This window comes from Sinohyriopsis cumingii, chromosome 18, assembly GCF_028554795.1.
Source record: "Sinohyriopsis cumingii isolate HCF-2022 chromosome 18, ASM2855479v2, whole genome shotgun sequence".
Taxonomy (NCBI): domain Eukaryota; kingdom Metazoa; phylum Mollusca; class Bivalvia; order Unionida; family Unionidae; genus Sinohyriopsis; species Sinohyriopsis cumingii.
Genome location: NC_142978.1, coordinates 6,862,683 through 6,890,207, shown reverse-complemented (window position 1 = coordinate 6,890,207; position 27,525 = coordinate 6,862,683). Strand labels below are relative to the sequence as shown.

The following is a 27,525-nucleotide window of genomic DNA, read 5'->3' as shown; positions in this document are numbered from 1 at the left end:
AGGAAGAATTGTCGATGTTGTCTCAAAACGTAGAATAGGCTAGGTGTATCATGGTGGAAATCGTAAGACGCGGCTATTGGAGGAAGGAACATCAGTGACTAAGTGGTTATGGTAGAGGACTCGCGACAGATTGGGTGTGTGTTTGAGTCCTACCATTAGATCAGTCCCAGGTCAGCAACCGTTGAATGACCTTGGGCAAGGTACTTCACTCCAATTGCCACATCACTAAATAACCTAACCATATTGCTGTACCGTAAGCCGAATTATAGTATTAGTATAGGTAATTAACTGAGTAGCGAAAAATACTGCACCTGTTGACGCCGAATGCTGGAGTTTATGAGGGAATTCTACGCCATTTAAAGTTGACCACAGTAATTTTGTAATACTCAATCAGTAACCTTTTTATTATATACTTTAAATTAAGCCTCTCAATCGTTCTGAAATGTTATAAGAATAAAAAATCTGAAATAAAATATTATTTGAACGTTTTATTGAACATTTAACTCGTCGTTCATTCTATAAATGAAACCTGAGAACCGCGCAGTCATACATACTACTTTACTACTTTGAAAGCTCGTACACGTGGGATGATTCTCATCCAGCAGTGAAGGAAACATAATTATATATTTAAAAAGAAATATCATGTAACCAAATACAAACAATCAACAACAGCAAAAAACCAGTGAAATGTTGGTATTAATGAAAATGATGCAACACATTAAATCAAATTGAAGACAATGTGACGAAAAGATGAGGCAGGACAATTCCGTCAAAGGATGGTCGTTGTGATTGTCTTTGTTGGATGTTGATGTCATAGTAGCGAGAAATGTGCAGTGTGCTTATCAATGAAACTGTATTGTGACGAATCGGTTTAGATAATACCTGAAAGCTAATACCTGAAAGATAATACCTAATACCTGAAAGATAATACCGGACAGATTATACCTGAAAGCTAAGGATTTAGATTCATGTTTGGTGTTAGATAATATCTGAAAGCTAAGGATTTAGATTCATGTTTGGTGTTTGATTATACCTGAAAGCTAAGGATTTAGATTCATGTTTGGTGTTTAATTATACCTGAAAGCTAAGGATTTAGATTCATGTTAGGTGTTTGATTATACCTGAAAGCTAAGGATTTAGATTTATGTTTGGTGTTAGATAAGACCTGAAAGCTAAGGATTTAGATTCATGTTAGGTGTTAGATAATACCTGAAAGCTAAGGATTTAGATTCATATTTGGTATCAGATAATATCTGAAAGCTAAGGATTTAGATTTATGTTTGGTGTTAGATAATATCTGAAAGCTAAGGATTTAGATTCATGTTTGGTGTTAGATAATACCTGAAAGATAATACCTGAAAGCTAAGGATTGAGATTCATATTTGGTGTTAGATAATATCTGAAAGCTAAGGATTTAGATTCATGTTTGGTGTTAGATAATACCGGAAAGCTAAGGATTTAGATTCATGTTAGGTGTTAGATAATATCTGAAAGATAATACCTGAAAGCTAAGGATTGAGATTCATATTTGGTGTTAGATAATATCTGAAAGCTAAGGATTTAGATTCATGTTTGGTGTTAGATAATACCTGAAAGATAATACCTGAAAGCTAAGGATTGAGATTCATATTTGGTGTTAGATAATATCTGAAAGCTAAGGATTTAGATTCATGTTTGGTGTTAGATAATACCGGAAAGATAATACCTGAAAGCTAAGGATTTAGATTCATGTTAGGTGTTAGATAATATCTGAAAGCTAAGGAGTTAGATTCATGTTTGGTGTTAGATAATACCTGAAAGCTAAGGATTTAGTTTCATGTTTGGTGTTAGATAATACCTGAAAGCTAAGGATTTAGATTCATGTTAGGTGTTAGATAATACCTGAAAGCTAAGGATTTAGATTCATGTTAGGTGTTAGATAATGCCTGAAAGATAAGGATTTAGATTCATGTTTGGTGTTAGATAATACCTGAAAGCTAAGGATTTAGATTCATGTTAGGTGTTAGATAATGCCTGAAAGCTAAGGATTTAGATTCATGTTAGGTGTTAGATAATGCCTGAAAGATAAGGATTTAGATTCATGTTTGGTGTTAGATAATACCTGAAAGCTAAGGATTTAGATTCATGTTTGGTGTTAGATAATACCTGAAAGCTAAGGATTTAGATTCATGTTAGGTGTTAGATAATGCCTGAAAGATAAGGATTTAGATTCATGTTTGGTGTTAGATAATACCTGAAAGCTAAGGATTTAGATTCATGTTTGGTGTTAGATAATACCTGAAAGCTAAGGATTTAGATTCATGTTTGGTGTTAGATAATACCTGAAAGCTAAGGATTTAGATTCATGTTTGGTGTTAGATAATACCTGAAAGCTAAGGATTTAGATTCATGTTTGGTGTTAGATAATACCTGAAAGCTAAGGATTTAGATTCATGTTTGGTGTTAGATAATACCTGAAAGCTAAGGATTTAGATTCATGTTAGGTGTTAGATAACACCTGAAAGCTAAGGATTTAGATTCATGTTAGGTGTTAGATAATACCTGAAAGCTAAGGATTTAGATTCATGTTAGGTGTTAGATAATACCTGAAAGCTAAGGATTTAGATTTATGTTTGGTGTTAGATAATACCTGAAAGCTAAGGATTTAGATTCATGTTTGGTGTTAGATAATATCTGAAAGCTAAGGATTTAGATTCATCTTTGGTGTTAGATAATACATGAAAGCTAAAGATTTAGATTCATGTTTGATGTTAGATAACACCTGAAAGCTAAGGATTTAGATTTATGTTTGGTGTTAGATAATACATGAAAGATGATACCTGAAAGCTAAGGATTTAGATTCATGTTTGGTGTTAGATAATACATGAAAGCTAAGGATTTAGAGTCATGCTTGGTGTTAGATAATACCTGAAAGCTAAGGATTTAGATTCATGTTTGGTGTTAGATAATACATGAAAGCTAAGGATTTAGATTCATGTTAGGTGTTAGATAATACCTGAAAGCTAAGGATTTAGATTCATCTTTGGTGTTAGATAATACATGAAAGCTAAAGATTTAGATTCATGTTTGATGTTAGATAACACCTGAAAGCTAAGGATTTAGATTTATGTTTGGTGTTAGATAATGCCTGAAAGATAAGGATTTAGATTCATGTTTGGTGTTAGATAATACATGAAAGCTAAGGATTTAGATTCATGCTTGGTGTTAGATAACACCTGAAAGCTAAGGATTTAGATTCATGTTAGGTGTTAGATAATACCTGAAAGCTAAGGATTTAGATTCATGTTTGGTCTTAGATTATATCTGAAAGCTAAGGATTTAGATTTATGTTAGGTGTTAGATAACACCTGAAAGCTAAGGATTTAGATTCATATTGGTGTTAGATTATACCTGAAAGCTAAGGATCTAGATTCATGTTTGGGTTCTCTTTGTTTAATAATACTAAGATGGGATAAAAGTGCACTGTTTACGAGAAAGAGAGTTATTCATTGATACATTGTGCTCCGGCACTCTGGTAGGCGTCCGATTTATCAAGCGGTCAGCGTTCGACGTTGCTGTCAGCATTTTCATTAAGCCTTGCCAAAGGTAGTTCATCGAATAAGAGGGGGACGTGTTTATCCTATAAGGAATCGGCGTATATTTGCAAGATTACAGTCCTTCCCCTCCTTGATTTGTCTGCAGCATTTGACACAATAGACCACGATATATTACTTCACCGTCTCCAGTATGTGTTTGGCATTCATGATACAGCCTTACTGTGGTTCAAGTCCTACTAGGTCAACAGGACACAAGTTGTATCTGCAAATGGAATACACCGCAGCCCAGTTGATCTATGTTGTGGTGTTCCACAGGGGTCTTTTCTTGGACCTGTTTTCTTCATTCTATACATTCAGTCGCTTTCAAGTGGCATAGATCATCATCCAGTGTATTATCAATTGTACGCTGATGACACCCAAATATACAAATTTAGCCACTCAGCTGAAGTTGATGCTACCATCCAAGGTGTAGAGTGGTGCATTTCTGGTGTGAAATCATGGATGACATTCAACAAGCTGCAGATGAATGATGATAAAATTGAGGCCATTCTCATCACAACACAAAGACTTTCTCATTCACATCCTTTACCTCAAACAATAAATATCAGCAACAACAACGTTACATGTACACAGCCAGTAAGAAACCTAAGTGTTACTCTGGACAGTACTCTCACATTGCAACAACATGTCATGAACATATGCAAGGCTGCATATCTTGAGCTGAGACGCATCAGCTCAATTCGCAAATATCTTTCAGTCAGTGCCACTTAAACACTTGTGTGTTCATTAGTACTTTCAAGACTGGGCTATTGTAATTCAGTTATGTCTGGTTCATCTCAATATCTGCTCCAGAAACTTCAAAAAGGTTCAAAACACAGCTGCTCGGATCATACTAAGAGTACCACGATCAGGGCACACCTCCCCACTGCTCTGTACCCTACACTGGCTGTCCATTCGATCCAGAATTAAACACAAAATTTGTTCTCTATGCTAAGTTTCACTGTCGGGCTCTAGTCCAACATACCTATCCGACCTCACCCATGTGTACACACCAGCAAGATACTTACGCTCGTCTTCTGACAATCGTATACTCATTATTCCCACTATGAAAACAAAGTCATATGGACAGCGTTCTTTTGCATACCAGGGCCTGGCAACGTGGAATGAATTGCCCACTGAACTTAGACACAAAGACACAGTGATCTAATTCAAGAGTGCTCTCAAAACTCATTTATTTCGACTGCAAGAACAAACTTGAAGACCTAATAATGTTTCCTACCTTAAATATTCTCAGCATATTTTTTATGTTTTCTAATTTCATGGTGTTTGTTTTCGTAATCTTATCATTAGATATGTTTTTATCTTATAGGTGTTGTCTAATGTTGTAAAGCGCTTAGAGTTTCTAAAGATAAGGCGCTATATAAAGTCCTCATTATTATTATTATTATTATTATTATTATTATTATTATATTGACCTGAAGCAACAAGGTTAAACCAATTAGATTGTTTATAGTAAAAAAATGTATATTACAACAACAACAAATAATAATAATAATGATAATAATAATAATAATAATAATAATAATACAAAGTAGTAGTAGTAGCTTGAGTATTCTACACTAACAGACATTTGCGCCGAAAAAAACGGACAACCTAAGAATGTCCGCGACCAATGAAGGACATCAGACTAACCTATTTGGGACCGGTTGAGTTCAAACAATTGTGTTACCATATACTATACAGGTCTTATGGAGGCATCATAGATGAAGATTTAACTTTCATAGAATTAACTGTTACGTATATCTGATTTAATATGTATATTATATTTAATTTGTCAGTTTTAAAATTTGTATTCTAGTATATGCTATAATCATGTAAATTTATTCACTATAGATGATACTTTTTCAGAAAATGGTTTGACCTTGACTGTTAGTTTATAAACAACAGGTGTTGTTCTAAATTCTGTCCTGGGTCCAGAATTAGTAAACAAAGATCTATTTTATTTTAAAATGATTGGTTGTTATCTATGTCATGACGAAACTACGTGGGTTAAGAAGTAAACACTTTTTTTATATTTTATTCTGGGAATAAAAATCATTGGTCTAATCAAAGCCATATTATGTGCATGTGATATGAACATGATCACATGACCCTTGGTGATGTTTAGGAAAGCCCATATAACTCAATGTTTTAGAGAAATAATTTTCAGTAGAAGTTGGGCAGTTAAAGTGTTATGTTGTACTGTTTAGAGTTATTTCAAATTCCTTGTTTGGAGTTATTTCAAGTTGCTTGGATTCAAAAAGGATTAATTTTGTTATTTGTCTGGAAATATTCTGAAGAGTGTTCACACAGGGAAAGACATTGCTTACAAATTTAATTTGGATTTCCAACACCGGAGTGCCATTATTTGTATTTCTACAAGGAACTGTAGATAAGCACAGTACTGACTACAACATACGTCATCGTCATCCATCTTGGATTTTACATCAGGATTCGAATTTGAAATTGTTAGAACATTTATTACTATGGCTTTTGCAATTTAATTCGTTCATTATTCTTAGATTAGTTTTGGATTTGATTCTGGAAACCGAAAGTTCTCCTTTTTTCATTTTTTACAGAATTTTCCAGGAAAATAAATTATTTGTTAAATTTTAAAAAGCTTGATGTTTTCACTCATTCTGTTTTACTGTTTATTGGAGCCTAAACACGTAACATAACATATTACTAAGTTGTTGTTAGTGTTATAAGATAGAATTGGCAATCTTAAACATGTCACTGACACGTTTAAAACTGTTATAGTATTGCCACAGATAGAAGGTATAAATATTGGTTTCATACATTTATTGATTAATCGGTTCGATCGTTCATTTATTGCCTAATCAATTCGATCTTTCCTTTCATGTTGCAGATATTTGAGAAGTACATGTCCTCGTTTGGTGGAACTGTGGAGTACAGTTTCGTGTTTGGCCACCCAGGTCACGAAGAATCTTGTTCGCAGCAAGTATGACCTGTTACGAGTCTATGCTCTTAAAATCAGTAAAATAATAGAGTGAAATGCAACAAGCTTTGTAAAATTCAACAAATAATTTATTTCTCGAGAACACTAAGTGAAAATAAAAATAAAACTTACGGCATTGCGAATTATATCCCAAAATAATCATAGAATTTCAGACACAAGTCCTAATGATTTATAGTTCTGAATAAACGTTAGTAGAAATCCTAAAAAATCCAACGCTGAGAATGTTGATATGTATGTGCCGGCCTGTATTGTGTTGTTGTACCATAAGTCTTTTGTTGAAACACAGTAATATAATTCCAGGTTTGAATTCACCATCAATCCCAATGAATGTCTCTGTCCAAGAATATTATTTGTAATGAGCACTCTGTATTTCCAAAGAAAATTCACTTGAAGAAATAAATTCCAACCCAAATTAACCACTGAACAGAACAATAACACATACTGATTATGGTAGATCTTAAGCACGAATGAATAATCTTTTCAGTGATGAGATTATATAATTCACTTCTTGACCTCAGGTCACAATTAACATTTTCTAACAAAAAGTACCTTATGGAAAATAAACCTTCTAGAAAGTTCTTAATGTTTACAAAATACAAGTTAGTTTTATTAGAATGTCTGTTACTAAAACTATAATATATAACCCGGACAATGTCAGGTACACCAGGTAATTTTAGGTGGAATCCAATAACCTATACCCGGACCCAAATAAACATATTTACTCCTATTAATAATCAACCTGATATTAAACCCATACTCACAGAAACTATTTTAGCATCGTATTAGTTGTTTGCACAATAAAAGAAAAACATGAATAATTCAGGTTAAGTAGAAAATAAACTTGCTTTTGGACAAGGTTAAATCTAACATGCAATGTTACATTATAATATAATAGCATATTATGAAATGAAAAATTATTTTATAAAAATAACAAACAATGCAAATTAAATATACACAACAGACCATAATCTACAACCCATTTTATATTTACGATCCTTTCCTCTATTTTTAAAGTTTTTTAGACCGTGTGTTTCCACCTGTGTCTATATCGTACACACATGCATGCATACATACATACATACATACATACATCCGTTGAGAGCTAAATCGAGGAGCGAGAGACATTGAGACTAACTGATTAGTCCATCCTTTATTAATAAGAAGATAAATTTACAGAGGCTGGAGCAATGACGCGGATCAGCAGGATTTACTGCGGGCCTATGCAGATATGGCGTCGGAGAGCGGGAAGCTTATTGTCCTTGCTGCGGATCTGGCATCTTGCCATTCACAAGAGTTAGTAACTAAGTTAGATTATATAATTATCCTTCAACTTTCACTTCTGTAAAATATTTATTCTTCTTCTTTTTCTTCTTCTTCTTCTTTATAGTCTAATTACCTCTCTTTGTACGATTTTATTTTTTTTGCATTCGTTATAAAACGATGAAATGGGAAGGCAGTGTAATCTCTCTCTCTCTCTCTCTCTCTCTCTCTCTCTCTCTCTATCTATCTATCTATCTATCTATCTCTCTCTCTCTCTCTCTCCAATTAATCTTCACATATGTTCCATAGTGTGTACGATAATATTTCAAAATATAACTCCGCAGATTTTGTTTAATATATTATTCTAAAAGAGTCCGGTCACAGATAGTGTATATATTGTACTAAAATTCGATATATCCGACATTTTAACATATTACCTTTTTCAAATGCGGTATATCCGACATTTTAACATATTACCTTTTCGAATGCGCTATATCCAACATTTTAACATATTACCTTTTCGAATGCGCTATATCCGACATTTTAACATATTACCTTTTCAAATGCGCTATATCCGACGTTTTAGCATATTACCTTTTCGAATGCGGTATATCCGACATTTTAACACATTACCTTTTCGAATGCGGTATATCCGATATTTTAACACATTACCTTTTCGAATGCGGTATATCCGACATTTTAACATATTACCTTTTCGAATCGAAAAGAAGAACGCATAAGCTCTGCCCAAGTTCTTGTGAACATTTCTTTGATTTTTCACTTACTGAAGAAAAGAAAATGCACAAGATTTTGGTTCAAAAGACACTTCTTATAAACAATTTGGCCATATTCTGAAGCATACGGTATTACATACCCACATATATATTAAGAGGTTAGTCTTAGGACTGGTCGGCCTGGTGTCAGGATAATGTAACTGGGTGGGACATCATGCTTCATGTCAGCGGTATCATAGGCGCGGCACATAGGTGCAAGTACAGGCCCCCCCCCCCCCCGACTTCGCCTCTAAATATGTTTTGGCCTACATACCATCACTCCCAAAGTACTTATGCGGTCCCCACACCCATCCCTGTGCGGGTATTATGCTACGATGCTAGACATTACTGTAAATTGGCACACTGCAAACATCATAGCGATATGACTAAAATTGTCCAAGTTTCTCTCTCTCTCTCTCTCTCACACACACACACACACACACACACACACACACACATCATTATCATACAGGTTAGACAATTTTCATTCATTCTGTCTGTAGACAGTCATTCCGGATTACGTTAGTATTATCAAGAATTCTCCAGCAGCATCCACGAATAGCACTTTCCGTTCTATTTCTAGTGACGCCGATGAGCTGCAGATAACATTGATCGGAACAACAGAAGCAGTTGTGGAACATTTAAGAGTTTTATCGAAAACTGTACCGGAAGTGGAGTAAGTATATATTGTTCGTTTATTTTAGTTGTTATTATATTATGAAGTATATATCTTGTTCTTCGACTTTGTGAGCTTCTCTAAGTTGGATTGAACAAGAAACAATGGAAGAATATAAAAGAGACTCAGGAAGACAAGGGAGTTTGCATTCGCAGGAAAAAAGATTTTGAATTGGCAGGAAAAATGGGGTTACATTCTGAAATATTAAAAATGACGGGAAAAAATAACACATGAAAAATACCGATGTAAGTAGACTTCTTTGACCTCTTCGCAAGCCTATATCTGGCACCTACGCAAGTCTATATCTGGCACGTACGCAAGTCTATATCTGGCACCTACTCAAGTCTATATCTGGCACGTACGCAAGTCTATATCTGGCACCTACGCAAATCTATATTTGGCACCTACGCAAGTTTGTATCTGCAATTGACCATGTAAGAAGTGCAAGACCATCCATGTTAAATTTCACTCTATAGAACTACTGTGTCTGTTCTTCCTCTACATTGATTGCATGTATGTATATATGTATGTATGTATGTATGTGCTCGCGTGCGCGCGTATGTGTGTCAGTTAAAGTGTTATGGGACCTAATTCCTGTTTCGAGTTTCCTGCTGTGTTCTGCTGGTATCTATATTTATTCATACTGACCTGGACGGTAATCCTTGTCAATATTTAAAGTAAATAAAATATGCGTATTTTCCAGGGAGACCCTCCATACCGTTATTGAACCTCTACACGACTTGATTGGCTGGGAGCTTTATGGAGTTTGGCATATTTTGGAAAGGGTACTTAGACCAGTGATAGAGGCAAGGTAAGGGTCGAGAAAGGGAACTCGCTTCAAAAGTTATTCGTCAGATGGCATATGCATTTTATAATCGTTTTGGTTCCCAGTTTCAAAATCTTTGCTCTGCAGCAAAATCTTACACGACAGAGAACATTTCTAGAAATCGCTTCGTTCATTCCAAAGTTGAAAGATTTTGCCCCTTTATATTAAATCAGTTAAAGTAATATATATAATAAATAATAATATAGTGATCCTCAAAAAAATAAAGCCTTTTACTTTGAAAGCTTGCTTTCAACTTAAATTGGCTGTCTTGACAATTTCTCGACTAAATGGGCAAACAATCCACCATAAAAGTATAACAATGCCTTAATATATTTCCAGCGTTCATGTTTTAAATGGCTCGTGCTTGTAACAAAACTTGAGAAATATGTTGAAACTTTTAAGTAATATAAATATTTCGATGAGAATACACTAATATATTGCAACGTATTTTCAGGAAACAAGATGACGACCTTGATGATTTGGAAGATCTGATGACGACTTTGTATTCATTTGAGAAAGATACCCATGGCGCTCAAGAGGAGTCGAAAGTAGAGTATGTTCCAATTCTGACCTGTTATGACTTGAGCATAATAATTTTTCTGAATGTAAATTTGCCTACAGCATTGTATTTTGAATTCTCTGCGCTCTTTAAAAGCAACGTTACGTCCATAGATTTGTTTTGTTTGTTGTTTTTTTTTTTGTTTGTTTGTTTTAGTGGACAATGAGAAAGCTGCATGAGTGAGACCTGCATTAGCCTAAAATCAAATGCTCGAAATTTTCCCCAGTGAAACACAATAGATAAAATACCTTCTCCAGAAGATTTACCGGCCATTAAAAGGGTTTCTCCCTCTTCTGAGTTAACGTCCTACGTCATTTTTTTTTGAGAGGGGTGGCCATTTTGAGTATAGTGTTTGCTTGAGCGAAACAATATTCAGTACAAATGGCATATACATTTGCACGCATATATGTAATATGCAGCGATTAAATGACGTTATGGCTTCTATCAATTATTACATTTCCGTCAAATCAACTCCTTATCCAAAAGTGTTTTATTAAAGGGTGCCCCAGAAGATAGTTGGCGGTGATTGCAAGGGAGGAAATATGGAGGCTGGTGGCGTCACATGAAAACAACTTGCCTGCCCTACTAGCATAACCCTCTTGATAAATAATAGATTCTTTCCGGTAATCACAAAGCTAGAAAAAGTCTGCAGTTGACTACTCCACGATAACTAGCTTTTAATGAACCCTGGAGCTATAGTCATATTCTGGCGATCTGACCAAAGGTGTTCATGTCTTTTCTCAGGCGAAAACAGTTGAGCAGGAGCAACAATGGCAACTTCTTTTGCACAGTCTTACTTCAGTTCGTGAACTTCGACTAAAATTGCCATTCTGTGACTGTCATCTTGCTTCTGTGGAATTGAGGGTAATCATCCACATTGTTTGGTATAAAAGCATCAAACGACTAGAACCAATGTCGACAAAACATCATTTCTGACAGTGACCATTTTAAAATGTTATTTAGCTGATTCGAAGAGACGGATCCCTCGGTTTTTATCCATTTAGGTCTTTCACGCCAACAGTGAAAAATAACATTCCATTTAAATGGCTTGTTTTGAGTTAGGACCAAGTATTTATTAGCAAACGTACTGGAATATTTTACAAGCACAATTGGGGAAGTTTGGGACAAGTAAAATGGTAACACCCGATTCACCAAATGTCACCACACACACACATTCCTGTTAAGAGAATTGCCAAATTGAGACCGTTGTGTATTTTTTTCAGTGTGTAATAATTGATTACGTGTATTTGTTATTAATATTTGCTAACATATAACTTATTCTCTGTGTGTGTGTGTGTGTCTCTCTCTCTCTCTCTCTTTCTCTCTCTCTCTCTCTCTCTTTCTCTCTCTCTCTCTCTCTCTCTCTCTCTCTCTGAAAATCCTACACATTTGTTCAATATACGTCTTACCTGCTTATACCTCATAGGGTGGAAGAACCACCTGCCCAGCAAGAGATCCCGCCCGACAAGAAAACCAGGTAATTAATTTATTTTAACGCATATGAAATTTAAGCACTTGGTCTTAAAGAAACATACACCAATACATTAGGTTTAACTTAATACCAACACGTTACTCACTACAAGTAAAGTTCTCTGATTGAAACGCAGTTTTAGATTTACACAGGTACATAGGACAGAGGGGTGAGGAAAAGAGGTGAGGACGTTAGGACCATTCTTGACAACTAATCTATGATAATGCCACGGTATTTATTGTTGTTATCACCTTATTCATCCTACCATCCTTCCTTTGTTCAAATCTAAAGATAGAAATATTTTTCTCCCTGATTGTCGGCCTGCCCATTGTTATATTTAGGGCTTTCATTGTACAATGAATTGCCCAAATAAACCCCTCCTATCACTAATGCAGCTAAGCACTGCCTGTTTCCAGTAGCCTACGTAAGCATTTTATCAATAATCTCTAAATTACCGGGTAGATACATTTCTTCACATTTGAAATATTCATTAGAATTATTGACCTGAAATTAATAATGAATATTCATGATATTAATCAACTTCAATATAAGAAACACACAAGTTTAATCTTATTATATGGCATTTATTTTATTTTAATTTATTTATTTGCTTTATTTTGCTAACGGTAACGTCGGTCATATTTATTGCATTTATTGTTGCCATGATACGAAAATGGGTGGTCATACTTGATTTTTCTTTAACAGCAAGGATGCCAAAGGCAGTGCGAAGGGATCAAGGAATAATAAGAAAGCAAGGTATATCACATTTTAGTTTCACTTATTGTAAAACACACCAAGCTAGTTGAGTAATAAGCGAGTTCTCCACTTTAAAATTACTGTAATTACTTGTACAGCAAACAGTAAGTTATTTGCATGTTGGTATGTGTTAATATTTCCACTTTTGCCTTGACAGTAATCCTAGATAGAGAAAATGGTATGAACTGACTATACACTCATGAATGAAATATATAACTTGTATTATCTCTGTGATTGTTTAAAACCACATTCCGAGTTGATAGAGAAAATGGTATGAACTGACTATACACTCATGAATGAAATATATAACTTGTATTATCTCTGTGCTTGTTTAAAACCACATTCCGAGTTGATAGAGAAAATGGTATGAACTGACTATACACTCGTGAATGAAATATATAACTTGTATTATCTCTGTGCTTGTTTAAAACCACATTCCGAGTTGATAGAGAAAATGGTATGAACTGACTATACACTCATGAATGAAATATATAACTTGTATTATCTCTGTGCTTGTTTAAAACCACATTCCGAGTTGATAGTATTGACTAAAGAATGCAAGACAATCTTTTTGTGTTATTGGAGTTTATCAAATTTTATTCTCAGGGTCATTCCAGTGGAAATTATATGGTATCAGAGCGGACTTAGTTGCGCATTGATGGGATTTCTTCTCTACTTAGTTGCGCATTAATGTGTTTTCTTCGCGATATAGGGGTCGCTCTACAGATATTATGAACTTCTGAGAGAGTGGCGGGTGTAATATGAAGTTGTTTATATTCGCAACATGCAGAATGGAAAGAATTTTGGTATACCTCTATGTTACTTTCATATACGGTGGCTGAAATTTCTTTGAATATTGTACTTACATAAATTGTACATGGTGTAAGACTTTAAAGTACACTATGTTTAGCAGCTATTAAAATAGGAAAAACTAATTTTGCTAGGCTAGACAATACCAGCTTCTCAAATTGCAATGAATGAATAACCAAATATATAAAATGTAAAACAAAAAGTTATCAGCTCTTTATTTACAATTTACCTCGGAAGTCCGAGAAGTGAAAATGACCAAGCCGACATAACAGTTTTTGAAGGGTGCACATCTGAAATAATGCCAAGTTATATACTCTACTACCCATATAGCAAAATTAATGGAAATTAAAAGTGCTTTGAACAATGCATAAGATATATAGGGTCTTTTTCATGTAGTCAGCATATAAAATGAGGAAACCCGAGGAAATTGTTTGTCTTTAAAAATCTAAATCTATGCAAAATAAGAAACTGTGGAGCGCCATCTTAGTTTTCCAAATTGAAGAGTAGCTATCTGCAATTAAGCCTATTATATATAATGTAAGACAAATATTAGTTATGTAAAAATATATTCATTTTTTATGAAAATAGGTTTATCTTTAGCAGACGATCTCAAACTAATGTGTATATATGTTTATAATCTATGAAGTTCTGAAAAGCGTTTAATGATTACTTTGACTAGCTGTTATCGTTAAAATCATTGAAAAGTATTTTACACTGATGTCACAGCAAATAAACACAAATATTAGATTATCGTCATCACAAGTGAATATACGCGAAACTTAAATCAACCTGAAATTCTAAATCACTCTACTTGTAACACGCTGCTTGTCAAACAAACACAGTAGGAAGGAAACCTTGTGTTTTCATGGCACTAAGTCAATCCAGCAATAATGTAATATGATTCCCCTTCTTCGGTAAATAGACTATATATATATATATATATATATATATATATATATATATATATATATATATATATATATATATATATATATATATATATATATATATATATATATATATATATATATATATATAAAAATCTAAAGCCCCACCCCACTCCATCCAACCCTCTCTCTCTCTCTCTCTCTCTCTCTCTCTCTCTCTCTCTCTCTTTCTCTCTCTCTCTCTCTCTCTCTCTGAATCAAAGTTATATTCCATTTACAGCAAAGAAGTGATGGGAGTGAAAGAAGTCAAGACTGAACCACCAGCGGTGCCAGAAAACAAGAAGAGGTACCATACTTATATTTCTATAACGGCTGTTTTGCGATACTTGTGGAATTATTGTGTAAGAGAATAATCGTCTTGAAAGAATTAAGATGTAAAACCCAAAATAATTATTTTCGTTTGCTGAGGTGCACTCGAATTTAAAATAGTGGAAAAACGGTAACATTTTCAAATGTCTTTGCTTTTCTTCGCAGTTTAGTAACAGACTTTGGTATTCAGTACTTTCATACAGAACTTCAACGGTGAAATTTTTGTTTCTTTCTTTCCATATTTATCTTGTTTGCGGATTTTGCTCTACATTGACGAATTAAACGAACTTTACTATTTACAAAAAGTTGAAATTCGTTTTTTGTGATCATCATATTCTCGTTTGTTTTCGGCGTTTTAATGGTTCTTGAAATGTGCAAGAAATAACCATTAGTTATTTTCCTATGTACTCCCACGAGCTAGCTAAATATTTTTATCTCAGAATGTCCTTTTGGCGAATATGTTCGCGGTTACAGAATTAAATATTTGTGTTATCCATACCGATCAGAAAATACTTAACTCTCTACAAAATTATTGTCAAGGTCTGATCAAGTATGGAATTCATAAATCTTATCAAATACAAACTCAGGCTTTTGAACTCAAGACACATTTGTTAGAGACCGTACCGTCACACAAAAGGAAGAGGAATATTTGTAGACCTAAAATAGCCGGTGCCGCATATTTCATGTAGCTATCATCCGTAGCTATGGAAATATTTAATCTCGAAGATCTGAGTAAATTTGCTCTTCAACTTCGGGCAAGACCGTCCTTTCCAGGTACCTGAATATCATTTTCTGTTAAACTCGCGTCTTACCATTCATCTTGCCTTAAAATTCTCAAATCCTGTTATGATAGAATTTCACAAAAATCGATCTTGATAAATGTACTAATTTCATTATGGTTTTAGCAATGATGGTTAGTCTTAAAACAAACACGTGAGCCTAGATGGATTTTGTTCACTGTCAAAGTGAAAAATCTAAACGGTTAATAGTTGACTACGTTGCCTACTCGAGGGAGTCAGGTAGCGGTTCTGATCAACTGAATGCCAGTTGTGACGTCATACTATAAACTATGGCTTCAAAGCCTTCGGAACACCTGTTTGGGACAGAATGGATGCAGGGAATAAAAAAAGAGACCCAGTATAACGTAACGAGTATAGTAAAGTGAAATAAACATTGAGCGTTACACTTGTCCATGGACATGGCTGTAAGTTTGTGTGTCCGTTTATCCTTTGTCTTGAAGTTTGAGGTCAGTTTATTGTATTCCAATGCTCTTCGGGTCATTTATCCCTCTATGGGATGCACCATGTAAGAATAGCACTTTCCTGCTAAAGAGTTTGCCGCTGTGACCTGCATTTTCCGCTTCAGCTACTGAGTGGCGAGGTCCTCTTCTTCAGTGGACACTTGTCTGGTTTAAGAATATAAATTTTCTATTCAAACGTCAAGTAGCAAAACTCAAGTATGTGTATATCTGTTTATGCAGGCCACCTTTTCAAACGGACATGTGTCACTAAGTCCCGTATGTGGTATCAAGGAACAGTGTGAATGGAAATGATGGCGGACATCAAGGGATTAGATAGCCAGAACAGAACTGTTAATAAATATTCGTTTTCCAAGTGTATTTAGCTTCTTTCTTTTCCTATAAATAATTGTCTTCACGCGTTATTATTTCTTAGATCGAAACAAGACTGTCTCAGCATTATACAGAAAATCGGAGATCGCCACCAGCTTATCAGCAATGAGGCATGGGAGAAGAAGCGGTAAGCATTTTCCATTTTTTTCCTGAAAACTTCTTCCATCTTAGCACGAGGCAAGAGTTCTTTCTCAATATAGTACGAAATTCAGACGTGTTCTTTATTACATACCCATTTAAAGTTGCATGCTAGATCTGTTTTGTTTTTTCGATATAGCTCAGTTCATATTACCTTATAGCTACGATGTCGCAGCCTCAACTTACTTTGTTGTAGGCTACGAACTGATCCCATATCATGTAATGGAGCAAAACATCATCACTAAAGTCAGAAAAACAATTAGTGTAGAAATCAACTACATAAGTATAATCATGTTGTGAAAAAAGTTTCGCTTATTTTGAATGTATTAAGCCCTTACACGACAAAATAATCTGGCATGGTTACACCAACCTCACCTTGCCCGCCATGACAGATAACGCAAGACCCTCGCCGTGACCCGTTTTCTATATAAGGCTTGCCAGACCATATTTGGATATTCTACACTATGTTATTATCAATCGAGTGGCGAATAATGGCTTCTTGGTGGAATTTCAAAGTTGCCGAAATACCGTATTTAATTTTAATGAGTAGAATTTCTGACTCAAACTGCGCCATATTTTTACTGCGATTTTACAACCATTTCTACAATGATTTGCGATACTTCCAGTATTAAATAAGAGGACTACTCAATTTATTTCATTATATGCAAGGAATATGTTCAAATTGTTGATATTAGGCTAAAAGAGCGCCGGGTGTGAATCACACTGACACATATGCTCATGTTAGTACCCCGTCCATGAGGTAGGAGTAGAGGTACTAATATTATTACTAATTACCTTAGTACACTCCCAAATTGGAACTACTAAGGTGTCTTCTTTAAGGTCCGCGTGTCTATATGTTTATACGCAGTGAATGTAACTTATATAAATCCCAGTTCATGTAGATTGCATTCAGACAGTAAAGCTACACATATTTCAAAGCATAAAGAGGGGTTAAGCAATAATTTATTTTTAAGCAATAATTTATTTGTATACAAAAATGCATTGAGTTTTGTTTCAGGTCGGAGGAAAGAACTATTTCGGAATGATTTATGCAGGTATGGGTCAGACTCGTTCTTTCTGCGGATTCAGAACGAAGCACATATGTAGTTTTGTGTGTATATAGAACTGAAAAGAAATATTTAATAATATAGTGTGGTGAAAAATATGAATCGTGCAAACGTTTACTACAACGCGCACTCCGTTGTGACAGTAACATGACTTCTTAATACAGTCTGATGTAATAACTCCATTGATTCGTTTGAAAGACGATATGTTAGTTTGACTTACATCAACATTTACGATGCAAGATTCTTGTTTTTGGATTCAAACTATACATATATTAAAAATTCTGGTTCTAACCATTCAATACCTAGTGAACATTTGCCTTTTTAATTTTTTGCAGTCTTCCCGTAGTGTCTTGGTCATCAGGAGCAAAGATTCAGTATCGAATGGATTGTTATCGCGAGATCGGGAAGGCTCGAATTGAAACGTGCCCAATGCCCAAAAGAAAAGAGATGATGAACAGTCTTGAACTGAAAGCCGATCAATCGCTGTTCGCAAACCTTTACACCTTTGCGCCCTCGGGGGTCAAATGCAGCCACGAAATCAAAGTGGAGTTTCCGATAATGAATTCAGCACTTAAAGAAAAAGACAGCGTGGTGGTGAAAGTCAAGGTCGATGGGAAATGGCAGGAAATCTCTGAACCAGAAAAGGTGGGAAAATATCAACATCTTAACAGAGATGATCAGACGGTTTCTGGCTACATTTTACCATTTTCTTAAACCATAACATTAGAAAGAATCTACTTGTTAGCTACAAATATAACGACTCTAGGTAGCGAATGTGAGAGTGAAGAGGGCGTGATTTATTGCGCTCGATGTAGAAGCTTGTGTCCTTAAACCTCCCATTCTACATGCAGCTATGCAAGCGTACGAAAATCAAGTATCATTTCGTTCTTGTTGTGGATCATGGAATTGTAATATTCAGCAAGACCTTGATAAAATTATTGCCTCTTTTCGGTATCACTCAGCTATCAAAAATGATGTTTCCATGTTCACATCAGAATATTACATCAAAAAAAGCAAAAGATCTTCTAGAAACAGCTGTCTTGGCTATGGCCTATAGGACTCACGGTACTAAAATTCAGCTCCCATAGTAACCAATGCAAACATCGTGATATTAAAATTTCAATAACTTACAATTTCTGAGTGCTCATGATCAAACCTATATTTATCAGTATAGATGAAACCTAGAGTTCAGCGTCTGTGCAGAGGAAAGGATATGAGCTGCGGCATTTTCTGAACCTGCATGTGTTTGAACCATGTGCTTTCAGTTCCGCACCAAAGAGTCATGTGCTAATTTTAGTAATGTATGTTCCAATTCAAGACAGTTAAAGGACTTAATTCCATCAATAAAACTATGTCTCTATTTTTTTCAGTTACAATTAGGATAAGCTCTCAAATGATTCTTTTTCCTAAAATATAGCTTACATTATTAACCAATCCTGGTTAGCCAAACCCATATATACTCTATTTTAGGTTCACCCATTTCCAGGCTGGTTCCCATATTCCATATATTTAGTATCGTATGTCCTATAATATATCCATTCTTGATGTTCTTGACAGCCCTAGGAATATTAGTTAAATACATAAGTAAGCAAGCAATGTGCGTTGTTCTGCTTGTCAAAGATTGCATTAGTGAATATTAAATTATATTGCAAGTTCATGTTCACCGAAAGAACAATGGTGCATTTCAGGCAACATTTAAATATTTGAGCTTTATTTAAGAAAATCAGAAATAAATATTAAAATAAAGCTGTCTAATAAGAGTTATCTTTTTTAATATCACCATTTATCTCTCTTCAATTTAATACTGAAATATATTACCAGCCTTGTCATATTATGTAATTAATGAGTAAAAGGTCAAGGTGACCATCTCTATGTACATGTATTATTACAGAAAAAATAAATTTAAATGGCAAAATTTACCTAACATTCCTCCCAGAAGACATATAATTTAAAACTAAAGTAAGATAGACATAAGTCCATTAAAACGCAAAATATGAAGTTTCCAAACATTCACTGAAAGAAATTAATGGGATACAAATTCATGAGAGGTCATCGCCATTAAGCATGGTGTAAGAGACCTCAGTGATCATATCTGAAGTATTATGTTTCAAAACGCAACTAGGAAATATAATATTGTTTACTATAATTACTCTATAAATGGTAAATTGTATAAATTTTATGAATGTATGAACCAAAGTGCAAACCACTCCACCTAACATAGTCAAATCATTACACTGTTCCCCCTCCCCCATTCTTTTCAACGGTAGATATATCTGAATCTGTGTTTAATATGCCACTGAAAGTCACTCTGTGGTTTACAAAAGGTATTAATTTTGCTTGTTATCCACAAATAGAACCATATGATTGCATTTATAGTAAAGTTAATTGCACTTGCATATGTGGAGTCACTGTATTGCTGTATCTGTCTATAGGACCATAAACCTATGCAAACACCATGATATTAAAAAGTCAATAACTTAAAATTTCTGAGTGCTCATGATCAAACCTATATTTATCAGTATAGATGAAACCTGGATGTCAGCTTCTGTGTAGACGAACGTATATGAGCTGCAGCATTTTCTGAACCTGCATGTATTTGAACCATATGCTTTCCTTTCCGCACCAAAGAGTCATGTGCTGATTTTAGTAATGTATGTTCCAACTCAAGACTGTTAAAGGACTGAAATTCCATCAATAAAACAATGTCTTTTTTCAGTTACAACTAGGATAAGCTCTTAAAAGATTCTTTTTCCTAAAATATAATTTAACATTATTAACCAATCCTGGTCAGCCAAACCCATATACTTTATTTCGGTTCTCCCAATTCCAGCTTGGTTCCCATTTTTCCATATTAAATTAGTATCGTGTGTCCTTTACCGCCACTATAATTATCACTGAGTGTGCAGTTGAAGCATGTAGATCCTGAAGTTCCAAAAATAGCTAATCACAACCTTGTAGCTTAAAAACTGGCGGAGTGATATATTTTTGTAAAAGATGCTGCGATTTAAAAATTGGAACTAGTGTAATAGGCCATTTACAAATTAGGTACACATCATTTCGAGCCGAAAAGTGTGAAAAGTTACTGGCTGCACTTATGTTATCGTATCATAATAATCTGAGCTAGAGGTAATTAGTTGAAGTCATCAGCCGGCATGGTCAAATTCTTGTTTCTAAAGTTATGACAAATTTTTTAAATTATTTGAAAATATACAGTTTATATTGTACCTAAAAGAACCGTTTACTCGTGTTGAAGCCTTATGCATTTGCTGCACACTGCATTTTATTATTCTTGGAAACATAATATCTCGTTTACGATGTATTTTGTAAATTCTTCGCTGTGATTTACTTGTCCTGCGCTTCACGTTTCAGGCACAGACTCTTTTATGACAGACAAGTGTCTTTCGTTTCGTAACGACACGTCCAACGTTTTTCAAAAGTCAGTGTAATAGTATATTGGATTAAAATAGCCAATGCATTCGTATATGATTAATCTTACATATCTTGAAGAAATCAAAATGAATTTCAAAAATGCAGTGCATAAATAGATTACAATTATTTGGCTTATGCGCACGAGAGAGGAAGAGTACATGCAGTAGTATCATTATGAGGGTTTCAGGTTGTGTGATGTATAATGATGCTACTTAAGCATTTGCCATTTGATCTGGACGGAAACAATTACCATCAAGATTAAGGTCTGTCAGAGGCTACGGTTCTGACACAAAAACTAAGTTGCAATTTTAATAAGATGGCATTTTGGGAGCAATCTGGTGTTCGGTGGGGTTGATAAACAAAGTCCGCAGAAGTATCGTTTCCAATACAGATTTGGACATTCCATTCCACGGAATGGACACTGCCTAACATTTGCTGCCCGGGTGAGCCATTGCGATTCATGGAACCGAAGTTTTTCCGTTCTGATATGCAGTATAAAGTTATTAAGAATGTAAATGGGCACTTTGGATTCCGTTCAGCTAAATTTGACAACGAGTGCAAGAATCAGTGAAGAATAGTCTTTTCTTGTTTGGGGGGATTTTTTTTAATTTATTAATTTTTTTTTTTTTTTTTTTTTTTTTTTGCTTGCTTGCTTGTTTCTAAACATAATTCATAATTTTCAGAGTGTCGTGAACGAAACGCCAATGGTGTCTTTCGCCATACAGAACTGTGAGGCCTTCACGGCAGTTGTGCAGTCCATGTCAGACATTTGTGTCCTAACTCCACAGGGTACAATATACACCAATGATGAACGTGCTGTAGAGATACACTTTCCAGAAGGAACCGTGGACAGTGAAATAACACTTAGAATAAAGGTTCAGTAAACACTAAAACTATGAAGCAATAATGTCGGATGAACATTAAACACATGTGACAATCATTTGTGTCCATACAGGTGCTAGATATTATAAACTAAAATTATATATACCGTAGATAGGGACACTACACACAATATATACACGAGTCGTTGGGAGCGTTGTGACCAGAAAATTACTTTGTTGTTCATGTGTGTTCCTGATCTTAATTATGATGGAAAGAAAAGGATACATGTATATGTTTAGCTTACCCTAAGTCATCCGAGACATCAACCAGCACGCGCTAGATGTCGCTAAGTCCTGAGCACGGAAATACCTTTATGTTATATATGAACAAAAATGTAGATGGGGGTGGGGTTCGTTACCTCGTACAAACTTATCCGAGGTATATTGGTTGTAACCATATCGATTTAGAAATACTGTTGTTGATCTCAGAAAACACTCACACCTAGTTCAGTGATCTAGATTATAATTATCCAGTACTTGATTGAAATACCACGCTTAAGATGCAGATGTCAATTTACCTTTGACACATTTTGGAAAGTCTTCTATGTCTGAAATTCTAGCAAGATCTTTTATGTCTTCATTATCTCTGGAAGGAAATATGATTTCTAAATGTCCAGTGAAGATACAATTCCCATAGTATAAAAAGACAAGAAACCCGAACAAGGCTGCCAAATGCAGAGGAAATACATGTAAGATAATACTGTATTATCAAATACATATATATTTATATCGATATCAGAAAACGTTTCTGTAGGTTCTCTGCCACATATGATATCGTTTATTAAGATGTAGCCCTTTCTGTGAGGAGTTGTACCTTAGACTGACGTGGAGTAGAGTTAGCTTTAAATCCCAAAAGATCCATGGGGCCTCAAGTTGGAAGTTCATAACAAGATCTGATATGTTTGTGACATCCAAAAACAGTGGTAGTAAATTTAAATTGAATACTGAAATTCACCAACACTTCAGTTCTGCAGATAAGCGCATGCGCCGAGGGTCTTCTGCTTCTCTGTTCATAACTTTCAATCTTAAGTGTAACATTCATATATAGAAAATCAGTATAGAAACCCCATTATACACTAGAAATAAGACGGTTGATTAGCTTTCATTTTATCTATCAGTTTGTCATTCGTAAGTGTCTGTTTTATACTTATTCTTGAAATCAAAGTTAAATACGCTATATACCAAATGTCACAGTAGTACGGACTACAACACTATTATGAAATCCGTGTATCTAAAACTGTTCGTCCATTTTATGAGTACCGTATGCGTCAGAAGGTCATTGACATTTCACAATATGTTTTATCGTATTGACTGACAATATATATAGAATATGATAATAAGTATATTTCAGTGATTAAATAGACTTCCTAATATGACAGTACTGATAGAGAGCACGTACATGACGATTAGCCTTGGTAACAGTTTGAATAATACGTTAGCGTTATAATACATAATGAAGGAATGTCAAATGCCTACTTGAGCTTAAATCTTATGACTGCGCCAGGTATTCATTTTTTCGTTGATTCTGGCTTTCTTAAGAATTCAATACTTTAATACAATCTTACCATCTAAGTATTTTTTTACTCAGACCGTACAGTTTGAAAAACAGCACGAAGAAGACATGACTATCTCAGGAATAGTCATGGCATCGGTGGGTTTAGAGATTTCAGCAGTGGAGAGGACTTTGGACTTTAAAAAACAGATAAGGGTTCAATTGGCCCTTCAAGGGGAGCTGGAGGACCGCGAGACAAAGGTAGTACTGGCCAGATATAATGATGATGAAGTTCAAATTTTGGACAAGAAGCAAGTGGTCTTAAAGCAAGTAAAGCCAGGAGTATTCTCTCTGGAATCAAAAGGACATTGGTGGTAATCTCTCTCTCTCTCTCGGGAAAAATGAGTTGAAATCTAATATAGTTTTCAAAATCAGTTCTTACTCAGTGAGACCGGATTTTGAAGGTTGATGTGTGATATTCTGTGACGTCAGCTGTATTCAACTATCGCAATTGCACGTTTGAGTGTATGTCTCTTTTGTGCTTAAGAGCCTTTTATGTAGGTATTTGGCTTATATTATTAGTAATCGATCATGAAAAACTAACACTTATACAGGGTTTGTTGTGTGCAAAGATTTGCCAGATCGCCCTTGAAAGACTTCGAACCTTCTTGCTCAAACACCTTCCGCAAGACGGCAAAACATGTATGATTCCTATTTTCATATAACTTAGTGACAGTTTGAATTAGAAATGGAGAAGATTTTATTAGCATCCTTTCAAAAGGTTAACGTTCTACGGAATTATTAGACACTGTTGAAATTATTAAAAAGGACGTGAACAGTTATAACATGACAATCATGATGTGTTTTTGGTTGTTGTTCCATTAAATTGATACCTCTAAATTGCACTTCATTTGAATACAGTGAAAGCTTTTGTGTTTCCTTATGTTTCACCAATCTCACGACATGTTGATTTCTACTTATAACATAAAAGATGTTTCACCAACCTCACGACATGTTGATTTCTACTTATAACATAAAAGATGTTTCACCAACCTCACGACATGTTGATTTCTACTTATAACATAAAAGGTGTTCTAAATCATGGGGGAAAATCTCTTTCTAAAGCGTAATAATTTGTTATTATCTCGAAGTTCCTAGTAAAACCATCAGTTTCATTCTGGTACAAATAACCTGAAACCTAAAGGAACTATTCGTTACAACACAGTATGATTATTACGACGTTTGGCCAAAAGGTCTAAAGCGCTTGCTTCACCTCTGTCGGCGTGGATGCGAGTCTGGAGTTCAGTCAACGTGGGTATGCACGAAAGTTTGCCAGTAGCTCCAGTGGGTCGGCAGCTGTTCCTGGGGTTTTCCAAGTTTCTTCCTCCACCAGATATACTTGACTAATGTATAGCCTATCATAGCATTAAACCCACAAAACCACAAAACTATTGCTATCAGTAATGACATTTGGGAATTCGATATAGTGGGGACATTTGAGAATTCGATATAGTGGGGACATTTGGGAATTCGATATAGTGGGGACAGTTGAGAATTCGATATAGCGGGAGAGCATAATATAAATCTGAGCATCACATAAGTTATGCTTATCCGAAACAATTTTGTTTTGCTTAATAAATATCAAGAAGGAGAAAAATTCTAAAAGATCTTTCACGTACGGCAATCTTAGTCACAAAGATCAAGTTGTCTTCCCACGTGTTATCAGTATAATCAATCTCTCTCCATAAATACCGTTTTGCAAGAGTTCGCTCCTTTTCTGTCAGTCCGGCATATGTGAATTTTTTTCTTTCAGAAGCAGCAAATCCCAAAGTACTTAACATTTTAATGTTATTTTTGTGCCCTGGTGCGCATCTAAAATACAAATACAGGAAAATGTACTACTACTAATAATAATAATAATCATCATCATCATCGTCATCGTCGTCGTCGTCGTCGTCATCATCTGGAGCGATACATGTGACATATTCGTTAAATTCCAACTCCAAACACAGACGTTGTAAAACGATAAATATGTTGCACTATGCTGTTTCTTGAATTTAGAAGTTGAATATTCCTTTTTTAAATACTACACTTACAGAAGAACACATCTCCTCATATGTCTGACGGAATCCGAATATATTACATTATTACAAATGACGTTGTAACTAGGCTAGACTGTAATTTCTTATTCCTGTAACAGGTCGTTAAAGTTGTTAACTCTACGGTCATATAATTTGTTTATTTCGTTTCAGCTTCGCTCTTCTCAGAATTAAAAGAATATTTCTCAACATGAAAGAATCAGTAAAAAGGGAATTCTTGACTGGATTTGGCAAAGCGGTACGATGTAATATTATAACGTACATTGACCATTTCACTCGAGAAGGAGAAAAAATGAAATTTGTGGTTGAGGTTGCAGAGAAATGTCATGCAGAGGCGTCAGTTGAGTTAAACAAGAATGAAAGGTTGATAGAAATTAAGAAAAGTCGCTCTAAAGACATTCTTGTCAAGCAAGGTGAACAGATTCGAGTTACGATTGATGGCCAGATTCGACCATCAGAAGCCTTACCAGAGGAACATTATATCTTATGTTTTGTACGAGGGGCATCAAATAGACTTCACGTCCCTGCCGAACTGAAACGAGATTCAGAGAAACACCCGGATGCTGTGTTGGCATACACTAGTCTTCCGGGAGATAAACCCATCCACTCCTTTGCAATTATGACACGTGACCTGGCGGAGTTAGAAACAGGTGAGGCTTTTTTTTTGTATAACCAGAACCAATCTATTTTTTATGTGCCTGTGTCGTCAACGTGACAAGGAGTTTGTAAAACTTTCTTACAAGTCATGTATCTTTTGTATAAATTGTTGCCTTCGACTGAAATTCGGTTTTCATTTTACTGTGTGATTATAGGTTTGACCCAGGTGTGCCAGCGTTTCCTATCTTGCCTGACTATGCAAAATGGTGCATCACCATAATGTTCCGCTGCGCCCTGATTCGTATGGTGATCTTAAATCCGGAAGTTAAATATCATAATAAAGCTACAGATATGTAAAACTTTCAAACCACTGGTGTTCTTGCTTAATTTGCATACTTTTTGTATTGAAATGCGTACCATAAAGTGTGTGTGGGGGGGGGTGTATGGGTGTGATTTTGGATTTTTAACTTAGCTTTATTTTAAAACAATCAGTCATATCGCTACAATGTCTGCAGTGTGGCAGCTTATAGTGATGTCTAGCAATGGGGAATCATGCCGCAGACATGTAGCATGATGTCCTAACCAGTCACATTATCCTGACACCAGGCCGACCAGTTCTAACACTAACCTCATAATACTGAGTGCCAAGAGAGGCAGCTGTTAGTACCATTTTTAGAAGTCATTGGTATGACTCGACCGGGGAACGAATCCACGACCTCTCGCATCCGAGGCGGACACTCTAACCACTAGGCCACTGGCGCGGTCCATACCATACAAGTATTAATAGATGTGTTCACAAACATGTAAAACGTACCGTATATACTCACTTAAATCCAAGTCCAACTACAAATGACATTAATCCTAATCTACCGTCGCATAAGGTGCCGATAGACCACGATCTATATTGTATGTTCTGCTGGTTATTCCTAACAAACTTCATAGACTCATATCTGCCTGAGCATTATGCGATGGCTAGTCTATGTAAATGGATTCGACTTATTATTGAGTATGTGAGGTACATCATTTTGATGTATATATTATCATATCCATTCCTCGTCGTAATTCATGATTGGCAAAAGTTCCAGGATGTGGCAACGTTGCAATTTGTCTGTAGCAATTGAATTCAGATTGAATTACCTCTAATGACGTTAAAGTATCTAGTATCAAATTTAATGCAGATTTATTTGGCGACAGACAATATGAGTTTAATAAACTACAAAACAGAAAATAATAATAATAATAATAATAAT

General features: G+C 35.1%; 1 protein-coding gene across 3 annotated transcripts in view; it reads left to right on the top strand.

Annotated features, from left to right (window-relative positions):
* The window catches only part of LOC149776027 (uncharacterized), a 53,959-nt gene that overhangs the window by 18,706 nt on the left and 7,728 nt on the right, over nt 1-27,525 (top strand). For 2 of the 3 annotated variants that reach the window (XM_089941785.1, XM_089941782.1), the window contains exons 6-18: nt 6,445-6,537; nt 7,732-7,848; nt 9,172-9,264; nt 9,968-10,075; nt 10,545-10,643; nt 12,076-12,126; nt 12,826-12,876; nt 14,854-14,919; nt 16,616-16,699; nt 18,113-18,422; nt 21,890-22,081; nt 23,676-23,953; nt 25,832-26,328. In XM_089941785.1, the coding sequence (XP_089797911.1) occupies nt 6,445-6,537; nt 7,732-7,848; nt 9,172-9,264; nt 9,968-10,075; nt 10,545-10,643; nt 12,076-12,126; nt 12,826-12,876; nt 14,854-14,919; nt 16,616-16,699; nt 18,113-18,422; nt 21,890-22,081; nt 23,676-23,953; nt 25,832-26,328 (2,039 nt within the window). Of the gene's footprint in view, nt 1-6,444; nt 6,538-7,731; nt 7,849-9,171; nt 9,265-9,967; nt 10,076-10,544; nt 10,644-12,075; nt 12,127-12,825; nt 12,877-14,853; nt 14,920-16,614; nt 16,700-18,112; nt 18,423-21,889; nt 22,082-23,675; nt 23,954-25,831; nt 26,329-27,525 lie in introns of all 3 variants that reach the window. The other variant, XM_089941786.1, reaches the window with a different exon arrangement.